The sequence below is a fragment of the Choloepus didactylus genome, chromosome 11 (assembly GCF_015220235.1).
Source record: "Choloepus didactylus isolate mChoDid1 chromosome 11, mChoDid1.pri, whole genome shotgun sequence".
Taxonomy (NCBI): domain Eukaryota; kingdom Metazoa; phylum Chordata; class Mammalia; order Pilosa; family Megalonychidae; genus Choloepus; species Choloepus didactylus.
The window spans coordinates 58,952,829-58,973,493 of record NC_051317.1 but is presented as its reverse complement, the minus strand read 5'-3'; the positions used below and the strand labels follow the sequence as shown (position 1 = coordinate 58,973,493).

At 40.0% G+C, this 20,665-nt stretch overlaps 1 protein-coding gene across 9 annotated transcripts in view; it reads right to left on the bottom strand.

Annotated features, from left to right (window-relative positions):
* The window catches only part of PDZD2 (PDZ domain containing 2), a 410,031-nt gene that overhangs the window by 51,578 nt on the left and 337,788 nt on the right, over positions 1-20,665 (bottom strand). For all 9 annotated transcript variants that reach the window (XM_037798732.1, XM_037798731.1, XM_037798734.1 and 6 more), the window contains 4 exons: positions 11,663-11,774; positions 5,484-5,629; positions 1,848-1,967; positions 910-1,024 (listed from right to left, as the gene is read on the bottom strand). In XM_037798732.1, coding sequence (XP_037654660.1) covers positions 910-1,024; positions 1,848-1,967; positions 5,484-5,629; positions 11,663-11,774 — 493 coding nt within the window. The remainder of the gene's footprint in view (positions 1-909; positions 1,025-1,847; positions 1,968-5,483; positions 5,630-11,662; positions 11,775-20,665) is intronic.

The window sequence follows — 20,665 nt, the reverse complement described above, 5'->3', positions numbered from 1 at the left end:
TTTATTAAAAGCAACTGCAGTGTCTGTACATAAAGGAAAGTTTGACCTGTTAGAGTATCAGGATATGCTCAAGAAAGAGCATTCTCCACTCTTCTTGTATTTAGGTAAGTAGCAGTCATAAGGTGAGAAGGTGAACTGAACTTGGATCACAAAACTTGGTTTTAAATTCTACTTATGCTGTTTACTAAGGGTGGGACAAGTTTCTAGTCACTTAACATTTCTGACTGTCGGTTTCCTCATTTGTACAATGATCACCTGAAAATGCCTACTTGACAGGTATGTCATGAGGGTAATGAAATACTTTAAATATGTGAAGTGCTTTGTAAATGTTAAAAGAATTATAAAATATAAGGCTATTTAAACATTTAAAGATTTTAATTTATCAGGTCTAAATGGGTGCCTCAACCTTGCTTTAAGCTGTATTCAAAAGCATTTGACCCGTATATTTATGGCAAAATAGAAGGTTCTGTGGAAAATATAATAGATGTTCACTTGGGAATAAAACTACATTGTAGCAGTTTTAGCAAGATATTAAATATATACTAATGATCAAGTCCTCTACTTCCAGAGGCAAGAATGTATTGCAGACTCAGAATTTTTATTCGTCATCATGAATCAAAAAGACAAGGTAGGTACTTAAAGAGCCTAATAAAAATATGAAGCCACTTTTAGTATATTACCTCATTTAATCCTCTCACTTCTTTCAAGGTAGGTATTATATTTTAAGTTTACAACTGAGGAGACTGAAGCTCAGGTTATATCAATTGTCTGAGGTCATGATGTGGTAAGTGTCAGTTACCAAACCCATGGCTTAGCGCTGTGCTATACGCTTCACATCTTGCACAGGGACAAATTCTCATGGAATTGAAGCTCACCATCATTCACTGAGAGCCACCCATTTTTTCCTACCTTCTTTAAGTCTTCCATCCTCTGCAGCTGATCCATTTGGGAAAATGGTCTTGACAAAAATCCCCATCTGTCCTCGAATGCAGTCTCGACCTCCAGCAATGCTAAAGCCAAGGCCCTGCACCCCAAAGCAAATGGAGATTCAGGTGGACAGTTTTGTATTTTACTGAGGGTGGCTTTCCATTCCAGTATTTAACTGAAGGTGTCCTTTCCAACCAGGCTTCAGAGTTAAGCTAATCAACCAGCTGCAGCTAAGCCTGCCTTTCCTTTCCCATTTCCCTTCTGAGATCTATTTGCATTACAGTAGTCATGCACTACATTAAAGGGAGAAAGTCTTAGGTGGAAACATGAAATTGCCAATATTTGACAATCATTGACCTCCCCAAATGTCAATTTCATATGGATCAATTAATTAGCTACTGACAGTCATTTCCTACTATGCAGGTGCAATATTTGTTTTCTTCTTTTGTTTCCATCTTTCCATTTGTATAATGTTAAAATGGATATTTTGATGTTTTTAGAACATCATTTTTTTTTTCATTCCTTTCATGATCATGGCAATGCTATGAAATTCATTCAAAAGGATAACTGGGGGGTTTTCCCTGGTGCTGCAGGTTTTACTTTTCTTACAAAAGAGGTAAAATTTGGAGGCATTAATTCCACCCTCTTCTGGGCCATGGTAGCCAGGGATTGGTGGCTTCTTCTATTCTAAGAGCAAAGAGGGTGAGACTTTTTCACACTCTGAGGCCCACAGGAATGCAGGAAATGCAGGATGCCAGGAAATGCACTCAAATCCATACAGAGGTAACTTAATCTATCCCTCTTTACACCTTGATCTTTTTATTTCCTGTAAAACCAACAACAATAAAAAGAATACCAGGTTTTTAAAAATACACTTACGTTACCCTGGAGGGCAGAAGAGCCTAAAGAAAAGACCTCACCTTGCCTTTTTCTTTGTATAGCCCAATGATGGAGATAACTGATGGCCGAATGAGTCTCCAGGGAGATTCCACCTGGGTGGTGCTCAAGGAGCGGGTAGACTTTTTCACGATGTGGTATTCCTAAAAGCAGCACATGGCAAGGTCAGAGACGTTCTCGTTTATCCTACTGTGGTCCCTGGCATAAAACTATAGCCAGACTGGAAAATCTCAGTTGTCTTTTTTTGTTGGCTAGTCATTTCTCTCTGTTTCCCCTTTCTTGGTGGCTTAAAGAAAGCTTATAATAAATAATAGGGTAGAAATGGCCCTACTGCAATAGTTTGCCATGCTTCTTCTTTGACATTAAGAACTGCTTGGAGACCTCAGACACTTTGTGTTTCTCTTTCCTCAACCACATTCCACAGATCCTACTTCTTGCTTTTTGGAATTGAGTCAGGAACCAGAAACCAAGAGGCCTCAGAGATGGAGGATGACCATCTGTGTTTGGGTTCTCCTAGGGAAGTCACCCCCATCTCCATCTTCATGTCACAGTCATGGTTAGAAACTATCACCATTTTAAGCTTATATCACTCATTCAAAAATTCAGCACGCCCTTGTTTTTTATAAAGCTCAAACCACAAACCCAGACAACTATTATTCCACTTAAAATATCTTGCTAAGAAATTGCAACAGCTTCAGATCTAATCCCTCACATCTGGAAAATAAATATTTTTCCACACCCTTCCTTCTGGTCACATGGCAGCTCCATTCACAATCTCTTCTTCCTGTCCGCTGCCTACAATACAATGCACACGTGCACACGCAGGGTACACTACTTACAAAATAAACAAGTGATACATTTAACCTATTACTAATGCATTTCTCCAATCTAGCAGTTTGCTATTCTTCTCAGAATAAAAAATTTCTTGAAAGACAACAGATATTACAGCATAAGCCAAAAAAAAAATCACTTCATGTTTAATATGAGACATCATAACATATTTTTATCCTTAATGTGTGTATGCTGTGTTCAAAGGAAGAAAGGAGACGCTGCCAATGATATTTCTATGTTCCTGGCAATTTAGAACAATTATATTTTGCAGCTTTACACAGTATCTTCCATTAATGTTGGCCTCCCAGACTGATTCATTAAAAAAATGATGTGGGCTTGCCATGGTTGCTACCCTTTTACTGAAACCATAATGCAGATGGCCAGTCATAGCCCATGGGTTTTCAACTCTAGAGAGCAGAGGTTCATGCTTGGACTTACAAGAGAACTTTCTCTGATCACCAATCTCCAGCAGCACCTCACTCCATGTCCTCTTTGGAAACCAGCAAGAACCAAAGGCCTGCATGCTTCCTTCATCCCTCAAAGTCTCAGGGGCCCCCTGCCCACACTTTCTAGACCTATGCCGTATAATATGGTGGCTGTAGTCACCTGTGCCTATCTCAACTTAAAGTAAAATTAATTCAAATTAAAATAGAAAATGCAGTCCTTAGTCTCACTGGCCACTTTCAAGTGCTCAACAGACATACGTCACTAGTGGTTACCTTATTGGATGGTATGCACACAGAATATTTCCATTATTGTACAAAGTTCTGTTGGATGGTGTCCCTCTAAACTCTACTTTTGTGTGGAGGGAGAGAGAACAAGGTGGAGAAACTCTACTTTTGTGTGGAGGGAGAGAGAACAAGGTGGAGAAAATGGGAAATCTTGGGAGGAGAGAAAAAGGGCAGAGAATAAGAAGAAAAGATGAGAGATACTGGACAATTTGCAAGGGAAAAAGTCTTTTGCAGAACTTCCTTCTCTAGCCTGTGCTTCCTGGTTCTAGAGCCTGGTTAGAAATTGATGTTTACGTATGGTCAGGTTTCCTCAGCTGCTTAGTTAACAAATCACCCTCACAACATCAGACGTCCACGGCTGCCATGGTGGTGAAACCCTCCCTGTGTTCACAAGAACACTGCCTGACCACATGGCTCTCCCAGGACTTTTTAATCTCCATCTGACTTTGTTGGATCGGTCTGAGTGGGTCTCAGACCTGTCTCCAGCCACAGGTTGGGACTAGTTTTAACCGTGTCCTGGGCAAGTTTTTTCCCATGCTTTTTCTTAGTGCCACTCCCCTCGAGTTGAGTGAAGTCAACACAAAACACCCTGATCTGCAAACTGTGTCTCTGGTGCACAGTCACGCTGGTCAGGTAGAGAGTGTTAAAAGCAACACAAATACTTCAATATGACACACGATCAATCATAGGCGTGATATGATTCTGGCATATCAACTTGAGCGAATTACTTAACCTCCCTGAGATCCAGTTTCCCTATCTGTAAAATGGCTATAACACACCAAAAGTAAAGGCCTGACCCAGAGGCCCTGAGGTCCTTTAGAACTCTACCATCTATGAATCTCTGTTACTTGTGGGTGTCACTGCTGCCACACCCTCCTCCTCCAACTCTGCTTCAATGTAGCTCTAGGAAGAAGTTGTCATCAGCCCTCTGGACTCACAGGACACTCCACAAGTTCCCCAGAGATTGAACCTGTCTAGTTACTCCTGAATTGAGGCTAAAATAATTTGGGAGGCGCTTCCATGCATGGTTTTGGGGCCCAGAACTCTGATGGGGACAGGGATTGGAATATCATAACCACCCCCTACTTCACCCATCTCTGCAGCCCCTGCTGACCATGGCTGTTTGAGTCATTACTGGGTGACAGGTAGGACCCAGGTGAGGCACAGGCACACACACCCTCCCTCCTTGTCTTACACACACACCCACACCCACCCACCCGGTTGTTAGGCTGACACATGATGCTCCCACTAAACCAATGATGGTGGTTCAGCCACAGACTGGGAGACGCCATTGTCTCCTGGCAATTGAATGCAATTTTCAGTTCCAAAACACACAGTAGGAAGGGGATTAAGATGTTGGGATCCAAGAAAGGATTTTTTCCCTATTATTTTCAATATTAGGCTGACTTCCTTCTAGCCTTTCTGGATAGACTTCACTCTCTACCCTCTTTCTCTCAGACATCCCAACCCCAAATAGTCCTGGCCCAAATGGATGGGAAGTTCTTCAGAACCTGGAAGCTCTTGCCGGTCTTTGAAAGAAAAAAAAGGAAAAGCCTAGCAACCTAGAGCTAGGGGCTGGAAACATGCCCTTCTTGCCCTAATCAAGTGTTTTAGTTTCCAAGGGCTCCTGTAACACAGTGCCACAAACTAGGCTTCCAACAACAGAAATTTCTTCTCTCACATTTCTAAAGCCTAGAAATCTGAAATCAAGCCCTCAGAAGGACCATGTTCCCTCCGAAATCTGTAGGGGCTAACTAATCCTTCCTCATCTCTTCCTAGCTTCTGGTGGTTTGCTGGCAATCTTTGGCTTACAGCTACAGCATTTTAATCTCTGCCTCCATCGTCACATGGTTGTCGTTTCTCCATGTTTCTTCTTACAAGAATGCCAGTCCTATGAGACCAAGTGCCTGCCCCACTTAGTAAGACCTCATCTCAAGTGGACTAATTCCATCTGCAATGACCCTATTTCCAAATAAGGTCTCATCTGGGGTACTGGGGTGAGGACTTCAACATATCTTTGTGGGGGACACAATTCAACCCATAACCCCAAGCATCTGTGGCTGAGAAGAACAGGAGGCTCCACGGGGCTGCACTGACCTGCGCTGCTCCAGCCGAGTCCAGCAGCTGGGGAAGAGAGTGCTTTCGGCCATCTCGGGAGACCTCCAACATCCTGCCCCTGGGGTCCCCGTTCCGCACCATCAGCTCGTTATATTCTTCAACAGATTCTAAACGGGGTATACCCCCTTGAAGACAAAGGGAAAAAAACAACAACATGGCTTTTGATGGTTTGAAAGGAATCTTACAAGCACATGTAGTCATAAACTCTTAACATTTACATCTGCGTTAATGGTGACGAACATGCTCAAAGCACTGAGCTCTCCAAGCTCAACCACCAAGGTCTCCTGCAGGTTGAGGACATTAATGCCAGACTATAAAGAAAATGCAGTTTTTTGAATGTCCTGATTGGACAAGGGGCCATGTGCATGCTTGATCTAAGTAACACGTAGCTGAGGTTGATAATGCAATAAACAATAGTGACAATGCTATCAGTAGACGGTTTTCTAGGGATGAAGAAAAGGCACTCGGGGTTGGTGTAGTTCTATCATTGGGGCAGATCCTTTTTTTCTCATGTATAATTACTTTATGTTAAAGCATAACAACTTCAGAAATGTGTACATACATCTGAATGAAATTTCACAAAGTGAATGTACTAGTAACCATCAACCAGATCAAGAAATAGAATATTATCAGAACCCCACAAGCTCCCTTGCTGCCACTAACCACTCCTCACCCAAAGGTAACCGTTCTGGCATCTAACATCATAGTGTAATTTTGCCTGTTTTCAAACTTTATATAAATGAACTCATACGATATGTACTTTTGTGTGACTGGCTTCTTGTCCTTAGCATTTATGTTAGTGAAATTCAACCAAGTCGTTGCACGCAGCAGTAGTTTGTTTGTTCCTTCCCATTTCTGTATAAAACTTCATTGTGTAAACATACTACAATTCCTTTACCCATTCTGTTGTTGATGGACATATGGATAGCTTCCAATTTTTGATCTAGAACAAGGGTCAGCAAACATTTTTGTAAAGGCCAGAGAGTAAATGTTTTAGAGCTTTCAGGCCACAAATGGTCTGTGTCACTCGCTTTTCCCTCTCTCTCTTTTTTTTTCCTAACAACCTATTAAAAATGTAGAAACCATTTTTTGTTGCTTGTGGATTAACAAAAACATCTGTGGGCCATAGTTTGTTGACCCCTGATCTAGAATATCCTGTTACTGAACATGCTTGTACATTTCCTTTGCACATGTCATTTCATTTGTGTGTGTACCCAGGAGAGGGGTTGCTGGGTCACAGGCACGTGTTCAGTCTTACCCATGTTATCCCACCAGCAAGCCTGAGTTCTAGTTTCTTCACATCTCTCACACTTGGTAGGGTCAGTCTTTTTAATTTTAGTCATTCTGGAAGGTATGTGATGGTAGCTCACTGTGGTCTTAATTTGCATTTCCTTGATAACTCATGAGATTGAACTTCTTTTCATATGTTCATTTGTTGTTTGGCTATCCTCTTTTGTAAAGTTCCTGTTCAAGACTTTTGTCTGTTCTTTTATTGGGGTTCTGGATTTTTCTTGTTGATTTATAGCAGATTTAACTTTTTATTTTTAATACATCTTGGATATAAATCCTTTGTAGGGTCTGGGAAGTGTAAATATCTTTTCTCACTCTGTGCCTTTCACTCTCTTAATGGCATTTTTTGATGAACAAAAGTTTCTTATTTTAATGTAGTATCTATTTTTTCTTTATAGTTAGTACTTTTGTGACCCTTTAAGAAATGTTTCTAGTAGTTGTGATTTTTAAAAATACCTTAATATATATGCTAATTTAAAATAAGTTACTTTAAGGAATTTAATCTTAAAAGATGGATCAATTACATATGAATATAGCTATAATCACATTACAACGTTTACATTACACAGAATATATATGTATATACGTGTATGTGTGCGCATGTCTGTGCGATACACGCACACATAAAATTTTCTTTTGGAATATCAAGTTCTCTTCGACTATTTAATGTTTCATTTGATGACCTAAAATTCCAATTTACCTGTTCTAGTTTGCTAATGCTGCGGAATGCAAAACACCAGAGATGGATTGGCTTTTACAAAAGGGGGTTTATTTGGTTACACAGTTACAGTCTTACAGCCATAAAGTGTCCAAGGTAACACAACAGTAATCGGGTACCTTCACTGGAGGATGGCCAATGGCATCCAGAAAACCTCTGTTAGCTGGGAAGGCACGTGGCTGGCGTCTGCTCCAAAGTTCTGGTTTCAAAATGGCTTTCTCCCAGGACGTTCCTCTCTAGCAAGCTTGCTCCTCTTCAAAACATCACTCACAGCTGCACTGAGTTCCTTCTGTTTGTCAGCTCATTTATATGGCTCCACTGATCAAGGCCCACCCTAAATGGGTGGGGCCACGCCTCCATGGAAATCTCCCATCAGTTATCATCTACAGTTGTGTGGGGCGCATCTCCATGCAAACAACCTAATCCAAACGTTCCAACTTAATCCCCACTATTATGTCTGCCCCACAAGATTGCATCAAAGAATATGGCTTTTTCTGGGGAACATAATACATTCAAACCAGCACATTACGTAAAAATGTCTCAGAAAGTTCTCAATGGAATACTACAGATGCTTTTGTACTTTTTAAAAAATCATATATTGGTGAGTTTTTAATAATGATTAAAAGGTAGAATAATGTTGAAATAATTACATTATAATGGACATCACTAAAGACTTGGTTTTTCAAAAAGCCAAGTATTAACTTTGTGATACAGGTTTTCAAACATCTGAAATTCCCTGGCAGCCAAGGAGAAATTTCATTTAAGATCACTACCCTAAGGCATTAAACATCATAAAATCAAAGATACCAAAAGTGAAAGGGAAGCCTGCTGGCACAAAGGGAGGTATGAAATAAGTAAAACTCCAGGTGAGAATATGGTAACAATGTTTCATGAAAGACAGGCAGTGATACTTGAGTCATTTTGGAGCCAGACTGAACAAAACCTTAGTGGAAATGGCTGCAAGCCCTCTTTAAAGAGCCTCTTTAATAATTCATGATGTAATCATTCATGAGCAGATTAATCTCTCTTGGCATGCCTACTCATCTGAAAAAGACTCGTTAGAAGAAGATTCCTTCTGTACTATCAACAGCAGATGAGAAACCACAAACGGTAGGGTCTCTAGATAATACACTGATAAGTGAATACCAGAGTGACTCCCTTTAAGAAAATATTAAATACCCTAATTTGCTGGATAGATAAATTAGGGTCTGATCACATTAAAATCTCCTGCATCAAGTGTCCTTAGACTGATCCTGTTGCACAGCACTAAATGAAGACCCAATTCCTTAAGCCTTTCTAATTTTTCTCCAAATCACCATTTTAGTTTTTTTTTTCCTCCCACTATCCTGTTACATGAATTCCTTGCTCTCTCCTGACATTCTCAAAGGAGAGGATTTGTCTTTCTCCTGCCTCCTTTCCAAAATTGGAGTGCATCTAAGGATCATTTGAGGTTTTACCCAACTTTGAGCAATCATCCCCCACCACAAGATTTGGCTACATCCTTTACCCTAATCTCACTGACAAGTTCTGCCAGATTTTATCACATTTACCATTGGATTATATTGACTTTCTCAGATGGCTGAAGAGGAAAACCAATTGACAAACATGTTAACCAATTCTTATTTTTCAAATCTACTGTCCTTCACATTGTTCATTTATTTTCTCTAAGTTCAGACCACTGTTCTCTTCCTCTTCTGTTCTGCCAAATCCTGCCCAGGTCCCAGCCCTCCTTTAGTCTTGAGTGCCACAACCCAGAGAGACTTCCAGCCTTTGTACCTCTCATGTGTGCCTTCTCTTCACCGTCATTCCACACACATGTGCGTTACCCCCCCACTAGGGTGACGAGCTCTTGAGGAGAAGCCCTTCCTGCCCAAACCCATTCAAGCCTCTTCCCCTCTTAAGAGCAAAAGAGAACAAAAATAATGAAAATGATGGTGATGAAAATAATACTAACGACAACAATGGGGATAGCAGTAGAAGCTACCACAAGGTGAGGGTGTACTGGTGCCACGTTCGAGAATGGCAGTACCATACACAGTCTCTCAACTCCATCCTCTCAACGGGGACCACCACTTAGTAGGCACTCACATTTATTTGTGGAATAAATGCACATTATAACCCTCATTTTACACATGACAAAGTGGGGATCCAGAGAGGTTTTAACTTGCCTGAGGTCACACAGCCAGGATGGCCCAGCTGGGAACTGAACATGGTGCCACCTGATCTTACATGTGGGCTTCTTCCACGATTCTACATTTCCTTCTTACAACCCTGGATGTCTGGGAAGGGTATGGGAGGAGAAGGCAGCATCCATTTCTGGCAAACAGTGGACATCCCTGGATTTACTGCTCAGCACAGTGTGCTGCTCGTTCCAAATTTACAGTGTGAACAGGGCTAGAGAATCACGCATCCGAAGGTCTTCCTTACATCTTCCTCTCCACATCTGTATCCCAGGCTGGGACACAGAATTCTCTCTGAGATTCGCGGGCAGCAGAGGGACAGGAAGGAAGAACTCTGCCTGGCACTCTGAGTGAGTGAACTTTGGGATTCCCTTAACTTTTCTCTGCTCATCCATAAAATGAGGAATGTGGCCACACTGGTTCCAAAGGTCTCTGCATCTCCTCAGAGTTCTGTGAACTTCCCCAGGAACCCATTTATAAAGTGTTGATCAACTCTCTCCGAGACAGCCGACCCAAAGATCTCCTCTACGCCCCTGTGACGCCTCACCCCAAACAATATGGGATTTAAATTTATCCCCCTTAGTGGTCATTCCGCAGGGCTCAAGAGGAGCTGATCTTTCTCTCTGTGTGAGGAACTTCCCTGGGTGTCTCCCCCAGGCTGCTCATTGCCTCCGGGCATCACCATTCCTTTCTGTCACAAACCCACATTCTAACACCCGTGCAGAGGAACACTGCCTAATTATTCTGAGTTACAAATACAAAAGAATCATTCATGTCATTACTCAGGTTTCTTCAAATGATGGATTATATATAAAGTCCTCCACCTGCGGATGTACCTGAGAATCAGCTGCGTGGGGGGTGGGGCCAAGGGGGAGGGAGAAGTTCTTGGTCCCACCCACAGATACCACCCCCTGCACTGATCTGGCTGGCAGGGGAGGAGAGCTGACATTTACTGGCTGTGAACACACCACACACTATGCTGGGCGCATTTATGTGCGTTTCAAAAAAAAAAAATCTGCTCAACCTTTCTAAGTTGTGATGATCATCCCCTTTTTTTTTTCAGATGAGGGAGCCCAAGTTCAGGAGGTGAAATATGTAGCCCAAGGTCACACAGTAATACAAGAGCTGAGGTTTAAAGCTGGCTCTGCCAGACTTTTCTTGCAAGACTTTCCCAGATGTCGGTCACGCAGGGAGATCCAGGGCCCAGTAGACAGGGTGTTGGGACCCTGCAGAAATGTTTTAATTTTAATTTCTTCTAAAGTCAGAAGAAAAAATGAACATCATAACAACGACTACACAGTAATGAATCCAGCCTGTACCTTTACACCAATGCAGTAGAAAATACAATTTAATTTATTTGCTTGTAATAAATAAATAAATAATGGAGGGAGGGCCCCATGAAGCAAAAGTGCCTGGGGTTCCCTGAAAGTCAAGCTGCACCCTGTGCCTGGCCCCTGCTTTCAACATCGATTTTCTCGGGGCGGTTGCTAGAAGGATAATGCCCAGGAGATACATAATCTATTTGTTTTAAAATCTGGTACTCCAAACCATTTTATTCCCTGCTTAGTTGAGATGCAGATTTGGTATTAAATGGCTCTTCTGCCATCTGTTCCTGTGGACCAAGAGTTTGGGGGAGAGGAGGTTTTGCTGGAGAGAGAGGCCATCAGAAATATTCCACAGTGAAAGGGCCGCCCGAAGTCCTATTGAAATAATGAACCAAACACACAGGAGATTTAAGTTGAAGTGGAGACAAACAGAGATGTTGACATTTGCCTGGAATAAAAGTATTCACATGGGCAGCCACGCTGAACGCAATTGTCATGCCCCGGGCATGCACTGTCTAAGTGAAAACCTGTTCAGAGATTTTAAGGAAAGCAAGAGCTAACCCTGTTGATGGCTTTATCTGCCCACTTCTGAGGCTGGAGGCTTGTTTTTGGGCAGGCTACATCAGGCGGAGAGCAACCACTTACCTGATAGACGACTCTTGAGCTTCATTTTACTGCTGCCCTGTTTGGGACTTTCTGAGTTCTCCTTGGATTCCTCGGTGCCACAGGGATCTTGGGGCTCGCCTATCCCAGGCATCTGAAATGCAGAGAGCACAGAGCTGGTGGGAGCGGCTGTCTCGTGATTACTTACTGCAATTCTCTCCAAGGAGTTATCTTGCACCTTAAGGAGCAACAGAACAGGTGTCATGTGAGAAAAGAGGTTCACAGGCTCAAAGCACAGCCCTTCAGATGATCTGGAATCATGTGGCTTCATGTTGGTAGATACCTCCGCAGCACACACCACCCTGCAGAGCAGAGAACCAGGGGGTTTTCAAACCAGAAAGGGCCTCGAGGCCATTCAGTGTCTCATTCTACATTAAAGGAAACTTGTTGTCAAGGTCACACTGGGGGCCACCAGGTGGTCACAGCCACAACTAGATCACAGGACTCTTGACTTGTGCCTGGTGCTTTATCCTACAATGCAAGTTGCAACAAATACTAAGTCAGAACTTGAAACCCAAGTCCTCGCCCCACAGGGAATTCCAATGTTGCTAAAAATAGAGTAAATCTTTGATTTTGCAGAAGCCATATGACCATATCCCTCAGGCCACTAGGTAATGTCCTGTATCACACTCCTGAGCACTGATTAAGCACCTCCCGGAATCAAGCACCTTCCAGGCCATGGTGAGCAACAGCTCAAACATCCATAAGATATACGTCTAGGATCCCAGACCCCACAATGTGAAGCAGCAAGGACGATCCAAGGGCTCATCGAGTCCTCCATCCAATGATGGCAAACATGTGTAAAGTCATGTTAATTATAGAGGAAAAGCAGACTGATATATTCAAGAGTGTTTATAAAAAAATTTCTGGATAAATTTACATGTACAAAACCTCTGAGATATATCATATAATGAAACTTTGCATTCGAAATTTTATTTTCCTTTGAGATTCTGGAGGAAAAAGTCTTATAATGGATAAAATTCATGATAAGGAAAAGATACATACTTTAAAAATACATACAGGATGTCCTTTAACACTTAGTGGTCATTGAAAAGACAGATAATGACAGTATTTAAAAAAAAAAAACCCTGAATTTTAGTAGATATTAAAAATTAGACATTGCATACCAAATTTAGTATATAAAAATAAATACAGACAGACATAAGAGTAATTCCCCAGGTAATTCCCCTTTTACGAGGTAGTTACATATCTAAGATTTGGAAAACAGCTCCCCTCCCGTGCCAAGCTCAAGTACCTTTCTTGATGAGGAAGGGGGGAGAATCTGAGAAATGAGGAGATGCAGGCAAAATTGAGGAAGGGGCATCGGGAAACAAATTAATCCTGATGAAGATAACAAATTCAGCGATTTCTGATGACAATGTCAGGGACTGGCAGGGTTCCATGTTAAAATTATTAAGAAAAGGCAAGAATGGAATCCTGAGGATGATTTTAGAGATTTTCTAGAGGAAATCATGACATCAATTCATAACATAATGAAAAAGGACCCTCTTTGGGACATGCTAGAGATCTGGGACATTGGAGGAGACATGCACATAAAAATGATCCAGACAGAAGCTGCAGAGTCTCTCCTTGGCTTTGCTTAAAAACTTTATGGAAAGAACGTGTCTGCAGACTGTAAACAGAAATTGCTGGAGACAGTTAAGTTCCTGGTTCTTTCTGATGACACCACCCGTCCCAGGCTTTCAGCCCAGAGAAAAGTATTCCCTGATTTCCGAGTCATCACCTCCCTTGGCCTGGGAAGTGGGTGGCTTAGTACTCCTTGGCCAGGGCCCAGCAATCAGGTATCCTGTCTGAGATGCTTAGGTCAAGCGAGGAAAACAAAACCACCCATCTGTTCCCAGAGTTATGAAGTTCCCTCCTTCCATTTCCCCCTATTTTCCCAACATTGACCCACGTTTTCAAAGAATCAGAGACATGTTGGAGAGATGTAATTGCTCATCTAAGTACCTGAGAAGAAAAGTGGCCCACCCAGGGTTTCTCAGCTCGCTACATACCGACAAGGCCAGGGCTTGAGTCTAGGTCCTGACTTCCAGCTTGATATCATTCCAGGATCTTTCCCCCCTCCACAACAAGATGCTTTTTTTTTTTTTTTAATTCAGTTTTATTGAGATGTAGTCACACACCTTACAATCATCCATGGTGCACAATCAACTGTTCACAGTACCATCACAGTCATGCATCCATCACCCCAATCCATCCCCGAACATTTTCCTTACACCAGAAAGAATCAGAACAAGAATAAAAAATAAAAATAAAAGAGAACACCCAAATCTCCACCCATCCCACCCTATTTTTCATTTAGTTTTTGTACCTATTTTTCTACTCATCCATCAATACACTGGACAAAGGGAGTGCAATCCACAAGGCTTTCACAATCACACTGTCACCCCTTGTAATCTATGTTATACAATCATCTTCAAGAGTCAAGGCTACTGGGTTGGAGTTTGGTAGTTTTAGGTATTTACTTCTAACTATTCCAACACATCAAAACCTAAAAAGTGTTACCTATATAGTGCGAAAGAATGTCCACTAGAGTGACCTCTTGACTCCATTTGAAATCTCTCAGCCACTGAAGCTTTATTTTGTTTCATTTCACATCACCCCTTTTGGTCAAGAAGATGTTATCAATCCCACGATGTTGGGTCCAGATTCATCCCCGGAAGTCATATTCTGAGTTGCCAGGGAGATTTACACCTCTGGGAGTTAGGTCCCACGTACGTGGCTCAAGATGCTTTTAATTAAATTGATAATCAGAATAGCCAATACTGTACAAGTATACAGTTTGTTCACCTCAAAGTTTTTTTTCATTTCACTTTCACAGCAAACATCTGTCCCAAGGTAAACAATATTGCCACTTGACAGATGAGGAAATAAAATTTTTAAGTAACACTCTTGTTTATAACATATAGTCAGCATCCAGGATAGATTATGTCTGAAAAAGGTGAGAGTACAAAGTGGAGTGGGGTAGAGTTACATACGAACACATATGTACTATGTACAATCTGAAGTCCTCATGATGCAAGCAAAAATGCTTATACGCTTTTTTTTCCATCTTCTGAGTGAAGTGGTTCAGAAGAGAATCCAAGCCTTAAAGAACAATTCTTTAACTCCTCAAATGCATCCAAGAATGAAATGAGATTTGGTTTCTTTGATCCACAAAATACCAATCAGATTTCTTAACCCAAAGAAATCTTATGCTGAAGATGATGCATGTTATATTACTACTGAAAGCCTGTAGCTAGAATTACTAAGAATGGACCTAGAAGTATCTCAAAGTGCTGCCAAGGGTACATTGTTCAGCTCAAGGCAGGAAAGAAATCGTATTCAGAACCCACTAAAAGTGTTAGCACAGGATTCTGAATTTAAATGGAAATGTTTTCTCTAATAAAATAAAAGTGGTTTGTCATGATTTTAGGTGGCTTGTAACTCAATGAACAGGAAGTGGGTTGCTTAGTTACATTAGTTTCAGATTATTTCAGGAAATAGCAACAAACTAAGGGCACTTTTGATTACAATGAACCTCTCCTTGGCCTTTGTGACTATTGTCTGAAAGCATCTACACTACAAGAAAGCCCTTGGCTGTGCATAATTTTTTTGTTTTTTCAGATGCTCAGAACAAATCAAAATGTTCTGGAAACGATGTCATTTTAGTTGTTCTGAAACGAAAGGTGCAGAAAGTTCTCCCAGAAGGCCTTTGGTTCAGAGAAATAGTTGATACAATTTATTATTCATGAGCAATTTGTAATTCATATTTTATAAAACAATGCCATCATATTAATGGAATCTAACATTATTTGCTGATTTCCTAGTTAGACACCCTGGGCACCATTGTCCACACTGGTAGTCTATGATGTTTTCTCTCGGTGATGATCTTTCTTCTTTAGTTTCTGGTTTAATGTGAGGACAAAGGGCAGCCTGGTTAAGAATCTCACTGTGGAGTTTAGCTGCAAATCCTAGTTGCACCATTTTATTAGCAACTTAGGCACCTCACTCAACCTTTTTGAGCTTCAGTGTCCTCATCTTCATCTTCATTTTCAGTGTCCCCATAAAAAAATGAGGGTTGATTTAAGAATTAAATGATATATGACACTGATTAAAGATGGCAGATTTCCTCTTGAAACCACACTAAAATGACAGGAAAGAGATTAAAAAACAAATTAAAAAAAGACATAATCCTACAAGGGCAAAAAGACTAGGTGACAATAGCAACAAAATTCTGGAAGCCAGTAAGTGGACGAATATGTACAATGGATCTGACCTCAGAAAGTGGAATCCTAAACTAGGATTGGAGCTGTAATGCCACTTGACTTGCAAACATAACACCCCAAAGGCTCAGGAATTGGCAATAGGGGACCTCTGGACATTGGAATAAAGGTGAGGTTGAATGAAGGAGTGATATAAGAAACCCCCAAGAGTTGAAAGTGATTGACGCAGGTATTTAGAGTGGGTCTGATTTTGAGGAAGATTCGCATGGGTCAGGAATGCTCTTGACCAGCAGTTCTCAAACTTTGGTGTGCGTCAGAATCACCTTAAGAGGTAAAAAAAAGATCACAGAGTCTCAGAATTATGGAAGGGGACAAAGCCTGGTCTCTATTCCACCACTGCTCTAGACTAAACAGAGCCAGCCTCCACAAGAGCTGCAGGACTGAGCTGCAACTTCCCCAATTCTCCCTGCCATCTTCCAAGTTTATTCCAGAGATGGAGAAGGGAAAAACAGATGCTTCCCAGTTGCACCAAAGTAACCTATCACACAAAGAATGAGGGAAAATTATTATCACCATGCCGCTGCCTATTCAGAATATAAGTATTTTAACCAGGAATTGAGAAAACCTCTGTCCCACTCTTCACATGAACTATGAGCACATGTAGTATAGGCAAAGTATAATTCAATTCACATGTAACATACACAGTGGCATGTATTGTGCCCATAATATATTAATAGAGCTCTGATTTAAGAGGCAGCTCTTTCATTAGGCAAAATAGAAACAATAGTATTTACTTCTAAAGGGTTAAAAGTATCTTATAATTACCTTATGGGTTATTATGAGGATTAAACAAGAATGCACTTGAAAGTACTAGCAAAGTACCTAATGTGTATCATAGGGTTACAATGAATTATTAATTGAAATTAAAAAAATTAAATGGATGTGAACATGCATGTATGCAAGGGGGGAACATTTTTTACCTCCTGCTTTCCATTTCCATGGGACTAGATCTTCACCAGGGTGGAGGTCTCCTGCCCTCCTCTCTGGGAGTGTTTACTTTGTTGGTCTTTGTTCTTGACTAGGTGGGGCCAATTCATTAAAAGCTCATAAGCCTTACAACAGTGACTGAAAGATTAAATATCTAGGAATAAATTTAACCAAGGATTTAAAGGACTTGTACCCAGAAAACTAGAAATCATTACTGAAAGAAATTAAAGACCTAAATAAATAGAAAGATATTCTTTGCTCATGGAGAGGAAGATTTAATGCCATTAAGATGTCAATAGTACAAGAAAGTGATCTATGGGTTTAAAACAATCCCAATAAAAATTCCAACAGCCTTCCTTGAAGAAATGGGAAAGCTAATCATCAAATTCATATGGAAGGGCAAGGGACCCCAAATAGCCAAAACCATCTTGAAAAAGAAGAACAAAATTAGAGAACTCATATTTTTCAATTTCAAATGTATTATAAAGCTATGGTAATCAAAACAGCATGGTACTGGCAAAAAGAGAGACATTAGACCAATGGAATCAAATTGAAAGCACAGAAATAAACCCACAAGTGTGGTTTTTTATTTTTGACAAGGCTGCCAAATCTAATCAATGGCTAAATAACAATTTCTTCAACAAATGTTGCTGGAAAAATGGAATACCCACATGCAGAAGAATGGAAGTGTATCCCTACCTCATATCATGAACTCAATATGGATCAACAACCTAAATATAAAAGCTAAAACTATAAAACTCTTAGAAAAAAACTTATGTAAATATCTTCAGAATCTTGAATTAGGCAATGGAAACCTAGACTTTATATCAAAAGCACAAGCAACAAAAGAATATATAGATAAATGAGATTTCACCAGAATTTTAAAATTTTGTTCAAAGGACATTATCAGGAGAATAAAAAGATAACCAACAGAATGGGAGAAAATATTTGGAAACCATATATCTAAAAAGGGTTTAATATCCAGAAGAATAAAGAACTTCTACAACTCAACAACAAAAAGACAAACAAGGCAATTTAAAAATGGGCAAAGAAATTCAATAGGCATTTCTCCAAAGAAGATATACAAATGGCCTATATGCACATGAAAAGATGTTCATTAGCCCTTAGAGAAATGCAAATCAAAACCACAAGATACCACATCATATCCACTAGAATGGCTGTTATTAAAAACACAGAAAATAACAAGTGCTGACAAGGATGCAAAGAAATAGGAACCCTTTTGTACTATTGGAGGGAATGTAAAATGGTGCCCCACTATGGGAAACAGTGTGGCAGTTCCTCTGAAAATTAAGTATAGAATTACCAGATGATTTGGCAATCTGACTTCTAGATATATAACCCAAAGAACTGAAAGCAGGAACTTGGACAGATATTTGTACACCAATGTTTATAGCAGCAGCATTCACAATAGCCATAAGATAGATGCAACCCAAATGTCCATCAGCAGATAAACGGATAAACAAAATGTAGTATATACATACAACGTAATAGTATTCAGCCATTAAAAGGAATGAAGTTCTGATACATGATATTACATGGATGGACAGTGAAGTCATCATGTTGAGTGAAAAAAGCATGGCTGAAAAGAACAAATATTGTCTGATACCACTTATATGAAATAGCTAGAATATGTAAACTCAGAGAAGGAAAATAGAATACTTAGGATACCAGGGGTTGCTAGGGGGTTACCAGGTTACCAGTTTACAGGTTACCAGGGGTAGAGGGAAGGGGGAATGGGGAGTCATTAATGCATAGTAGGTAAAGGGTTTCTGTTTGGGGTGATGGGAAAACTGGTGATGAGGGTAGTACAACATTGTGAAAGTGATTAATTCCACTGAATGATATGCTTGGGAGTGGTTGCCATGGGAAAATTATGTTGAATATATATATTTCCACAGTTAAAAGAAGAAGAGCAACTAAAGAGACAAAGACAATTAAGTACAATACATGATCCTAAGCTGGATCTAATAATGGAGGAGAAAAGACTCCAACACTGTGAATGTAATTAATACTACTGAATTATATATTTGAATGTGGCTAAACAGGGAAACTTTAGGTTGTAAATATGTTACTAGAACAAAAGTTAAAAAAAAAAAACAACAAATACCATAGGACTATACAACACAGAGAACACTAATGTAAACTATGAATTATATTTAACAGTTCAATGACAATCCTATACTTTTATCAATTTTAATAAAGTTACCACACTAATGCAAAGCATTAATAACAATAATGCAACTCTGTATTTTCTGCATGATTTTTCTGTAAACCTACAACTTCTCTAATAAAAAAACACTTTAAAAAGCTCAAAAAGGACATTATTGGAACATATCAGAAAATTGGAATTAGACTGTGTGGTAGTCTGGAAGCTGTTATGTACCCTATAAAAGGCCATGTTCTTTTAATCCATTCCTGTGGGTGCAGACCTACTGTGGGTGAGACCTTTTGATCGGGTTATTTCAATTGAGATGTGACCACCTCCTACAAGGTGGGTCTTAATCCACTTACTAGAGTACTTTATGAGAGGATAAAACACATACTGAAGAGAAGAGATGAAATTAAGAGAGAAGATCACAGAAAAAGCCCCAGAGAAGTTTAGAGAAAAAGCCACAGATGGAAAAGCCAGAAGCTAAAGCAATGAAACTCAGGAGAGAAGGACCAGCAGGCATCGCCATGTGCCTTGCTATCTAACAGAGGAGCCCAAGCTCACCGGTAACTGGTCTTTGGAGAAGGTATCGTGCTGCTGATGCCTTAATTTGGACATTTTCACGGCCTTAGAACTGTAAATTTGTAAGCTAATAAATCCCCACTGTTAAAAGCCAGTCCATTTCTGGTATACTGCATTTCGTCAGCTTTAGCAAAACCAAACAGATTGTAAGCTTTATATCAATGTTAAATTTCTTGAACTTGATAAATGTTACATAAATAAATATCCTTGTTTTTAGGAAATGTACACAGAAAAATTGAATGTTCAAGGAGCATGATATATAAATTTACTCTCAAATATTCAGTAAATAAATAGATAACAGATGGATGAATTGATAGATTCACTAGAAAGAATGATACAGCAAATGTGGCAAAATATTAAAATTGGTGGATGTGGATTTTGGGGGGGGGTATTGGAGTTCTTTCTATAGGTTTTTTTTTTTTTTTTTTTTTTTTTTGTTTTAAAAATATTTTATTATAGAAAATTTCAAAATATACAATAGTAGGCACAATAGTAAACTCCCATTATCCATTAGCCAGTTTCAATAATTACCTGTTCATCTGTACTTCCATCCATGCCCCTCTCCCCACTGGCTTCTTCTGAAGTAAATCTTAGATATCATATAATTTTATCAATAAATACTTCAGCATGTATCTCTAAAAGATAAAGATTCTTTTTTAAAAAATATAACCATAATACCATTATCACATCTAAAATTTCCAGCCAGTGTTCAATATTTTTTTACAGAAGGTTTGTTCAAATAAAGATCCAGATAAGGCCCACATATGGTATTTAGTTGATTTGTCTCTTTTAACCCTTTGCAGTGGTTCTGGGGGTGGTGATTTTGCCCCCCAGGAGACATCTGGCAGTGTTGGGGGACATATTTGGTTGTCACAATTTTGGGGAAGGAGGATGCTACTTGCATCTAGTAGGTAGAGGCCAAGGATGTTACTAAGTATCCGACAGTGCATAGGGCAGCCCCCCACAGCACAGAATTATCTGGCCCAATGTCAAGTGTGTTGAGTTTGAAAAACTCTGATC